Genomic DNA, 10,803 nt, shown 5'->3' on the forward strand with positions numbered 1-10,803 from the left:
AAATCCAAAAGCGTGGGACAGAGCAGGAACTGACCAATGGCAGGTATCAACGGACTGACGAATGACAGCTACCAATGCGCGTTTCGTGATGTCAAAGGGCGTTCCTGAATGCATGGAACGCCCATATCAAGAAACACCCCGAATTGCGGTAATGCAAATACACCATATTGAGTTGTCTTGAAAACAACATGTATAAAATCTCAAATATATATTCCTCGCGTCCTTGCCTTCTTCTCAAAATCTATTGGATGGCAAAACCAGAGGTCTCGTCCCTTCCTGACCTTCTTCTCCAATGGGTTTTGAGTAGGAGACTAGGAGCGAGGATACGAGAGTATTTTAGATATTTTAGATTCTCCCCATGTCCTCTAGCTTGCACTCTGTTGCTCAAACGGCCTCGTTATGAATGGATTCCTCAGAAGGTGGGAGGAAAGGATGTATTTCTGCATCAGCGAGTCAAGCAGCTTTGGTCACACCCTTCCCCGCCTACATACCCCCCTCCCGGGACGAGCTTTACCGCCCGCCATGTTGACAGAGCAGGAGTCAGAGACGTGTAAAAGCCTGGTGTAAAATAAGCTTTATCAAACAACAAAAATAAGTGAACTTAACCTGGTATTTTATTGATGTTCACTTCTTGATCGTATGGGTTGTAAATTCCTGGATATTCAGTGTTCCGTAGAATAACTCGGGAAAGGAAATGGTAAGTTAATCATTGTTTTTGCCGTCCAGCTTGTTCAAATCTCCTTGGCTTGGGATGCTTTTGGGTGATGTCTCCACCTAGCACTTAAACCTAGCTAGCTAACGTTAGCCAGTTAGTTAGCTAACAAGGTTAGCTTTTGCTACCTTTTTATTATCGTTGTAGCTAAGCTAAGCTAACAGTATCGAGAAGGCGTTTGTAGTTAGCTAGTGGCCTAGCTACTGTGTTGGGGGTGACTCCCTAATTATAAACCCAGATAAAATGCAACAATTAAATCCTAAAACATGTTCAAACTAAATTGTTGGAACTTATTTTTTACTCTAAACCGAATGAGTGTGGGGCAGAGAAGGGAGTTGCATTGGTGGGAATATTTTGTCGTTCCAACAACTTTTGTTTGGGAATTTTTCTTCTATTAAGTTTCTTTAACTAACATGCTCATTTGTTAGCTAACGTTAGCTAGTTTGTAGATAACCATAACTTAAACATGTTTTAAATGAAGTTAGTTAGATGTTGTATTGTTTGTTGTAGTGAAGTCACATAGATTAAATGGAAAATTAGCTAACGTTAGCTATGTGGTTTGGTTCGCGATATCTTGAATTCCTTTTAGCTAACTAGCCGGCTAGCTGGATATGTATTTCAGAAAGACGTCGATGCCAATTTGTTAGTCCATCGATCCAACATAACTAGTTAAAAACTTAACTACTCACTCAAGAAATGTTTAGGACACCTAGCTTTAGTTCGTATACAAAGCTACTAGTGTTTGTGAGAGAAAGTTGGCTTGACCATTTAGCTTAGGTAACCGTTTGGAGGCTGGGTTGTTAGCTAGCTAGCTACGGGCTCCGCTTGTTTTCGTGGCGAAACGAGCTAACGTTAACTAGACAACTAGGAAGCGTTGTTATTCATAACTAGCTCATATCAGCTGATTTGGTTGATGAATCACTGTAGCAAGAAATACCATTGACATTTCCCGTAAACTATCCATACAGTTCGATAACTAGCTAACGTTGAAGCGGAACATAATTAACTATGAGAGTGGTGTATGTTCAGTGACCATAATGTTTGCACGTTGTCCGAGTGGGCGCTGTTTTCCTGCTGTCACCATGTATTAATCGCTGTAACATTTATCTCTCAGCACGGAAACATGGTGCAGGGCACTGAGCGGCATCGCCCTGGGTGTAGCCGGGATGCTGCCCCTCTGCCCAGGCTAGGGGGAGCCGCTAGACCCGTGGCGGGGTTAGCGGGGCAGGCTTTGTCTATTGTCTGTCTCTGTGTGTGTGGTCAGTTTGAGTAAGGGCAGGCCGGGGAAGGGGGTGACCGATGCACCTGTAACCGGGTCTCGGTGCGGGATCTCCGGCTTTGTCTTGGGCTGGGGAGGACAAAAGGGCGAATGACGTCTCGATCGGGACATGGGAGGGATGGGTGTGAGAGAGAGGGGTGCTTGGACATTACATTATGTTACTATGGATTATGTTTCAATTGATTGAGCGGTTCTTGACTTGGGCAGGAGCTCACTGAGCACTGTTAATAAATCAGTGCTTGTAGATTTCTTGCATGGCCGGATGAAGCCATTACTAGTCAGTAAATGGTGGCGTTGTGGGATTAGCTACATATCATCTAGATGAGTGATGAGGAACTCTCTCTTGTCTGTCAACATGACCCAGTTTACTGCATCTGAAAAGTTGAACAATCTAGATTCCAACAGTCAGGTTCTTTAGACAGGTGAAAGAACCGGCTGGATTGCTTGTCTACACACACACACACACACACACACACACACACACACACACACACACACACACACACACACACACACACAGAAATACCTATTGTGTTGTCCGCCCAGTGTATCAATAAAGGGATATTTTGGGTTTTTTCGGTAATGAGGCCCTTCATCTACTTCCTCAGAGTCAGATGGACTCGTGGATACCATTTTTTTAATGGTGTGTTTTACAGCTCTGAGTGGTTAGCATCACGCTAGGCTAGCAAGGCTAGCTGCTACATAGTGTTTTACAGCGCAGAGTGGGTAGCATCACGCTAGGCTAGGAAGGCTAGCTGCTACATAGTGTGTTTTTACAGCCCAGAGTGGTTAGCATCACGCTAGGCTAGCAAGGCTAGCTGCTACATAGTGTGTTTTTACAGCCCAGAGTGGTTAGCATCACGCTAGGCTAGCAAGCCTAGCTGCTACATAGTGTTTTACAGCGCAGAGTGGTTAGCATCACGCTAGGCTAGCCAGGCTAGCTGCTACAAAGTGTGTTTTTACAGTACAGAGTGGTTAGCATCACGCTAGGCTAGCCAGGCTAGCTGCTACATAGTGTGTTTTTACAGCCCGGAGTGGTTAGCATCACGCTAGGCTAGCAAGGCTAGCTGCTACATAGTGTTTTTACAGCCCGGAGTGGTTAGCATCACGCTAGGCTAGCAAGGCTAGCTGCTACATAGTGTGTTTTTACAGCCCAGAGTGGTTAGCATCACGCTAGGCTAGCCAGGCTAGCTGCTACAAAGTGTGTTTTTACAGCCCAGAGTGTTTCAAATTTTATTAGTGGTATGTACAACTTGCCTACCTGGTTAAATAAAGGTGAAATACGCATGGTAACGAAATGTTTACTTGAAGGTTCTTTCTGGACAATGCAACAATAATAAGAAATCATAAAATATAAGAATACAAAACAAATTAAATGGCTCAGTAGAATAGAATAATACATTTTGTTATAAGTATATAATACAGGAAGCCACCGCTTATAGTCCAATAGGTGGTCAGTCCAGTTCAAGAGTTCAGTAGTCTGATGGCTTGTAGATAGAAACTGTCCCTGAACCTGTTGGTATCAGACCTCATGCTCTGATAGTCTGATGGCTTGTAGATAGAAACTGTCCCTGAACCTGTTGGTATCAGACCTCATTCTCCAATACCGTCTGAAATGGACAGATCATCTTATCAATCAAATGTATTTATATAGCCCTTCTTACATCAGCTGATGTCTCAAAGTGCTGTACAGAAACCCAGCCTAAAACCCCAAACAGCAAGCAATGCAGGTGTAGAAGCACGGTGGCTAGGAAAAACTCCCTAGAAAGGCCAAAACCTAGGAAGAAACCTAGAGAGGAACCAGGCTATGAGGGGTGGCCTGTCCTCTTCTGGCTGTGCCGGGTGGAGATTATAACAGAACATGGCCAGGATGTTCAAATGTTCATAGATGACCAACAGGGTCAAATAATAATAATAATCACAGTAGTTGTCGAGGGTGCAACAGGTCAGCACCTCAGGAGTAAATGTCAGTTGGCTTTTCATAGCCGATCATTGAGAGTATCTCTACCGCTCCTGCTGTCTCTAGAGAGTTGAAAACAGCAGGTCTGGGACAGGTAGCACGTCCGGTGAACAGGTCAGGGTTCCATAGCCGCAGGCAGAACAGTTGAAACTGGAGCAGCAGCATGGCCAGGTGGACTGGGAACAGCAAGGAGTCATCATGCCAGGTAGTCCTGAGGCATGGTCCTAGGGCTCAGGTCCTCCTCCTCTGAGAGAATTAGAGAGAACATACTTAAATTCACACAGGACACCGGATAAGACAGGAGAAATACTCCAGATATAACAGACTGACCCTAGCCCCCCGACACATAAACAACTGCAGCATAAATACTGGAGGCTGAGACAGGTGGGGTCGGGGGGACACTGGCCCTGTCTGACAATACCCCCGGACAGGGCCAAACAGGCAGGATATAACCCCACCCACTTTGCCAAAGCACAGCCCCCACACCACTAGAGGGATATCTTCAACCACCAACCTACCATCCTGAGACAAGGCCGAGTATAGCCCACAATGATCTCCGCCACGGCACAACCCACGGGGGGGGCGCCAACCTAGACAGGAAGACCACATCAGTGACTCAACCCACTCAAGTGACACACCCCTCCTAGGGACAGCATGGAAGAGCACCAGTAAGCTTATGGCTGGTGTGTGTGGGGTCCTTGATTCTGAGTGCCTTTCTCAGGCACCATTTGGAGTAGATTTCCTGGATAGGTAGGAGCACCTGCTGGAGGGCCATGCAGTCGTTGGACAGAGAAATACCCGTACCAGGCCGTGATGCAACCGGTCAGGACGCTCTCGACGTTGCATCGGTAATATTTATGACAGGACCCCCGGGGGGCGGCAGGCCGGAATGTCTTCAGCAGGAAGTCGAGAAGCTATTGCGTCCTCTTGACAAGAGTGTTGGTCCATGACAAGTCCTCGGTGATGTGGACGCCAAGAAACGTAAAAAAAAAAAAAAAACTTGTTATGTGGATTGGAGCAAGTTCCCTCCTCTACTTCCTGAAGTTGTCAATCAACTCCATCCTCTCCTTTTTATAGGCTGATTCGTTGTCGTTGGTTACCAGGCCTACAGCCGTGGTGTCGTCAGTAGAATTGAACGGAGTACAGCAGAGGATTGACGACACACCCCTGGGGAGAGCCCCTTTTTGTAAAGCGTCAGTGTCGAGGACGTGTTATTGCCAATCCTCACAGCCTCTGGTTCGGCCCGTCAGGAAGTCCAGGGTCCAGTCGCAGAGGGGTGCTCGTCCAGACCCAGAACTCTGAGCTTGGTGTCGGACCTTGGAGGGAACAGTAGAGTTGAATGCTTTGAACTGTCGTCCATGAACAGCATTCTCTCAGAGGTGTTCCTCTTGTCCAGATGGAAGTGGCTTCTTCTGTTGATCTGTTTGAGCGGTCGGTCAATTGGAGTGGGTCCAGTGTGCCTACTGGCCTTGATGTGGGCCCATGACCAGCAAATCCAAGCCCTTCGGTAAATTGGAGTGGGTCCAGTGTGCCTACTGGTCTTGATGTGGGCCCATGACCAGCCAATCCAAGCCCTTCATGAGGATGCGGTGAGCGCGATGGACGAGTAGTCATTTGGCCATGTCGCCGTGTCACCATGTCGCCATGTAACCATGTCACCATGTTTTTCTTGGGCACCGGCTGTGAATTTACACCTGGTAGGTTGGTGGATGGGACTACCAGCTCTCTGTAACCTAGAGGGCAACCAGTGGGTCTGTCTCCTCTATACCACCCACCTGGTAGTGTGGTGGATTGGACTACCAGCTCTCTGTAACCTAGAGGGCAACCAGTGGGTCCGTCTCCTCTATACCACCCACCTGGTAGTGTGGTGGATGGGACTACCAGCTCTCTGTAACCTAGAGGGCAACCAGTGGGTCTGTCTCCTCTATACCACCCACCTGGTAGTGTGGTGGATGGGACTACCAGCTCTCTGTAACCTAGAGGGCAACCAGTGGGTCCGTCTCCTCTATACCACCCACCTGGTAGTGTGGTGGATGGGACTACCAGCTCTCTGTAACCTAGAGGACAACCAGTGGGTCCGTCTCCTCTATACCACCCACCTGGTAGTGTGGTGGATGGGACTACCAGCTCTCTGTAACCTAGAGGACAACCAGTGGGTCCGTCTCCTCTATACCACCCACCTGGTAGTGTGGTGGATGGGACTACCAGCTCTCTGTAACCTAGAGGGCAACCAGTGGGTCTGTCTCCTCTATACCACCCACCTGGTAGTGTGGTGGATGGGACTACCAGCTCTCTGTAACCTAGAGGACAACCAGTGGGTCCATCTCCTCTATACCACCCACCTGGTAGTGTGGTGGATGGGACTACCAGCTCTCTGTAACCTAGAGGGCAACCAGTGGGTCTGTCTCCTCTATACCACCCAGCTGGTAGTGTGGTGGATGGGACTACCAGCTCTCTGTAACCTAGAGGACAACCAGTGGGTCCATCTCCTCTATACCACCCACCTGGTAGTGTGGTGGATGGGACTACCAGCTCTCTGTAACCTAGAGGACAACCAGTGGGTCCATCTCCTCTATACCACCCACCTGGTAGTGTGGTGGATGGGACTACCAGCTCTCTGTAACCTAGAGGACAACCAGTGGGTCTGTCTCCTCTATACCTCCCACCTGGTAGTGTGGTGGATGGGACTACCAGCTCTCTGTAACCTAGAGGGCAACCAGTGGGTCCGTCTCCTCTATACCACCCACCTGGTAGTGTGGTGGATGGGACTACCAGCTCTCTAACCTAGAGGACAACCAGTGGGTCCGTCTCCTCTATACCACCCACCTGGTAGTGTGGTGGATGGGACTACCAGCTCTCTGTAACCTAGAGGACAACCAGTGGGTCCGTCTCCTCTATACCACCCACCTGGTAGGTTGGTGGATGGGACTACCAGCTCTCTGTAACCTAGAGGACAACCAGTGGGTCCGTCTCCTCTATACCACCCACCTGGTAGTGTGGTGGATGGGACTACCAGCTCTCTGTAACCTAGAGGGCAACCAGTGGGTCCGTCTCCTCTATACCACCCACCTGGTAGGTTGGTGGATGGGACTACCAGCTCTCTGTAACCTAGAGGGCAACCAGTGGGTCTGTCTCCTCTATGCCACGGGACTACCAGCTCTCTGTAACCTAGAGGACAACCAGTGGGTCCATCTCCTCTATACCACCCACCTGGTAGTGTGGTGGATGGGACTACCAGCTCTCTGTAACCTAGAGGGCAACCAGTGGGTCTGTCTCCTCTATACCTCCCACCTGGTAGTGTGGTGGATGGGACTACCAGCTCTCTGTAACCTAGAGGACAACCAGTGGGTCCGTCTCCTCTATACCACCCACCTGGTAGTGTGGTGGATGGGACTACCAGCTCTCTGTAACCTAGAGGACAACCAGTGGGTCTGTCTCCTCTATACCACCCACCTGGTAGTGTGGTGGATGGGACTACCAGCTCTCTGTAACCTAGAGGACAACCAGTGGGTCCGTCTCCTCTATACCACCCACCTGGTAGTGTGGTGGATGGGACTACCAGCTCTCTGTAACCTAGAGGACAACCAGTGGGTCCGTCTCCTCTATACCACCCACCTGGTAGTGTGGTGGATGGGACTACCAGCTCTCTGTAACCTAGAGGACAACCAGTTGGTCCGTCTCCTCTATACCATGTTTCTTGTAGGATGACAATGTCTGTATTTCTGATTTTATTTGATGAAGTCTGAGTTCCTTCGCTTTAGGCCAAAGGCAGATGACCTCTGACCTTGTATATTCCAGGATGAGATAGTAAAAGCTTTGCGTTCCATAGTGTCTAGTGTTGTTTTGGTGTGGTTTAGGACCCAGACCATCTCTCTCTCTCAGGGTCTGTCAGAGCACAGAGACAGTCTGTGTACACCTGCGCTGGGGGGTGGGGGGGGGGGGGGGTTGTTCCGGGGGGAGACAGACAGGGGCTCTTCCTCTAGTCGTGTGAGTGAATAAGTGATTTAAAGCAGCAGATGTCATTAGGTCAGTGCTGTATTCATGGAGGGGGGGGGGGGGGGGGGGTAGTGGGAGGGGGGAGGCAGGGTGAGCAGGGAGATTTTGCAGGAGTGGGGAGGTTTGGGGGGAGGCAGGGTGAGAAGGGAGATTTGGCAGGAGGGGGAGGTTGGAGGTCTCCACACGAGTCACATTTCTGGGCCCTTAAATTGATATGAGGCCCCATCTCTCTCTCTCTCGCTCGCCCTCTCTCTTTCCCCTCTCCCTTCGCTCGCCCTCTCTCGCTCGCCCTCTCTCTTTCCCCTCTCCCTTCGCTCGCCCTCTCTCTTTCCCCTCTCCCTTCGCTCGCCCTCTCTCTTTCCCCTCTCCCTTCGCTCGCCCTCTCTCTTTTCCCTCTCCCTTCGCTCGCCCTCTCTCTTTTCCCTCTCCCTTCGCTCGCCCTCTCTCTTTTCCCTCTCCCTTCGCTCGCCCTTCTCTCTTTCCCCTCTCCCTTCGCTCGCCCTTCTCTCTTTCCCCTCTCCCTTCGCTCGCCCTTCTCTCTTTCCCCTCTCCCTTCGCTCGCCCTTCTCTCTTTGCCCTCTCCCTTCGCTCGCCCTTCTCTCTTTGCCCTCTCCCTTCGCTCGCCCTTCTCTCTTTGCCCTCTCCCTTCGCTCGCCCTCTCTCTTTGCCCTCTCCCTTCGCTCGCCCTCTCTCTTTCCCCCTTCGCTCGCTCGCCCTTCTCTCGCCGTACTAACCCCCCCTGTCTCTCTCTCTCCTCAGGTGATGGCGTGGCTGTGTGTGCGTCCAGCTCTGTGTGTGTGGAGATGGTGCTAACAGGCTGTTGTCTGGAGGACTGTGGAGACACACTGCTGGATAGCGGGAGGTGCCCTGAACACACACACTCTGACACGGTGACACACACACACACACTCTGACACGGTGACACACACACACACACACTCTGACACGGTGACACACACACACACAAAGGATCCCCCCCCCCCCCCCAACACACACACACACTCTTGCCTGTGTGTCCCAGTCGTGGTAGCGCGTGTGTGTGTGTGTGTGTGTGAGAGAGACCACCACCACTATGCCTAGCTCCACTATCAGACGTTCTGTGAAGAACGTGATGAACAACTACTCTGACGCGGAGAAGAAAGTCCGAGAGTCCACCTCCAACGACCCCTGGGGGCCCTCGTCCTCTCTGATGTCAGAGGTCGCCGACCTGACCTACAACGTGGTGGCGTTCAGTGAGATCATGAGCATGATCTGGAGACGCCTCAACGACCACGGGAAGAACTGGAGACACGTCTACAAGGCGCTGACTCTGCTTGACTACCTGATTAAGGTAACCCCCCCCACCCCCCCTTGATGATACGAATCAAATCAGCTTTATTAGTCACGTGCGCCCGAAATAATAAAACAGACTTGAACCGTTTTGGCTTTTTGTTTTCTTTAAACGTTTTGAATCCTGGAATCCGTAACGTCTGAGGTGAGAATGTACTTCTCAAGTTTGGATTCGACCCCTTTGACATTGTTCAGGACAGGGTCAGAGGGCGTGGCCCTACAGTGTTTAATATGTTGTGTGTGTTCCAGACGGGGTCAGAGCGCGTGGCCCTACAGTGTTTAATATGTTGTGTGTGTGTGTGTGTGTGTGTGTTCCAGACGGGGTCAGAGCGTGTGGCCCTACAGTGTTTAATATGTTGTGTGTGTGTTCCAGACGGGGTCAGAGCGTGTGGCCCTACAGTGTTTAATATGTTGTGTGTGTGTGTGTGTGTGTGTGTGTTCCAGACGGGGTCAGAGCGTGTGGCCCTGCAGTGTAAAGAGAACATCTTTGCCATCCAGACTCTGAAGGACTTCCAGTACATCGACAGAGACGGAAAAGACCAGGGGATCAACGTCAGAGAGAAGAGCAAGCAGCTGGTGGTCCTGCTGAAAGATGAGGAGAGACTGAAAGGTGAGGAGGGAGGTGGTGGTGCTGAAAGATGAGGAGAGACTAGGAGGAAGAGGGAGGTGGTCCAGCTGAAAGATGAGGAGAGACTAGGAGGAAGAGGGAGGTGGTCCTGCTGAAAGATGAGGAGAGACTGAAAGGTGAGGAGGGAGAGGGAGGTGGTCCTGCTGAAAGATGAGGAGAGACTAGGAGGAAGAGGGAGGTGGTACTGCTGAAAGATGAGGAGAGACTAGGAGGAAGAGGGAGGAGGTACTGCTGAAAGATGAGGAGAGACTGAAAGGTGAGGAGGGAGGTGGTCCTGCTGAAAGATGAGGAGAGACTGAAAGGTGAGGAGGGAGGAGGGAGGTGGTCCTGCTGAAAGATGAGAGACTGAAAGGTGAGGAGGGAGGAGGGAGGTGGTCCTGCTGAAAGATGAGGAGAGACTAGGAGGAAGAGGGAGGTGGTACTGCTGAAAGATGAGGAGAGACTAGGAGGAAGAGGGAGGTGGTACTGCTGAAAGATGAGGAGAGACTAGGAGGAAGAGGGAGGTGGTACTGCTGAAAGATGAGGAGAGACTAGGAGGAAGAGGGAGGTGGTACTGCTGAAAGATGAGGAGAGACTAGGAGGAAGAGGGAGGTGGTACTGCTGAAAGATGAGGAGAGACTAGGAGGAAGAGGGAGGTGGTACTGCTGAAAGATGAGGAGAGACTAGGAGGAAGAGGGAGGTGGTACTGCTGAAAGATGAGGAGAGACTAGGAGGAAGAGGGAGGTGGTACTGCTGAAAGATGAGGAGAGACTAGGAGGAAGAGGGAGGTGGTACTGCTGAAAGATGAGGAGAGACTAGGAGGAAGAGGGAGGTGGTCCAGCTGAAAGATGAGGAGAGACTAGGAGGAAGAGGGAGGTGGTCCTGCTGAAAGATGAGGAGAGACTGAAAGGTGAGGAGGG

At 50.6% G+C, this 10,803-nt stretch overlaps 1 protein-coding gene across 1 annotated transcript; it reads left to right on the forward strand.

Moving 5' to 3' along the window:
* Positions 1 to 509: 509 nt before the first annotated feature.
* LOC120038775 (epsin-2-like) lies at positions 510 to 9,885 on the forward strand (the record flags this gene model as incomplete). Its single annotated transcript, XM_038984419.1, has 3 exons — positions 510 to 697; positions 8,707 to 9,277; positions 9,721 to 9,885. Coding segments are annotated over exons 2-3 (423 nt in total), but the record flags the coding sequence as incomplete, so codon positions are not given.
* Positions 9,886 to 10,803: the final 918 nt, after the last annotated feature.

This window comes from Salvelinus namaycush, unplaced genomic scaffold (genome assembly GCF_016432855.1).
Source record: "Salvelinus namaycush isolate Seneca unplaced genomic scaffold, SaNama_1.0 Scaffold2388, whole genome shotgun sequence".
Taxonomy (NCBI): domain Eukaryota; kingdom Metazoa; phylum Chordata; class Actinopteri; order Salmoniformes; family Salmonidae; genus Salvelinus; species Salvelinus namaycush.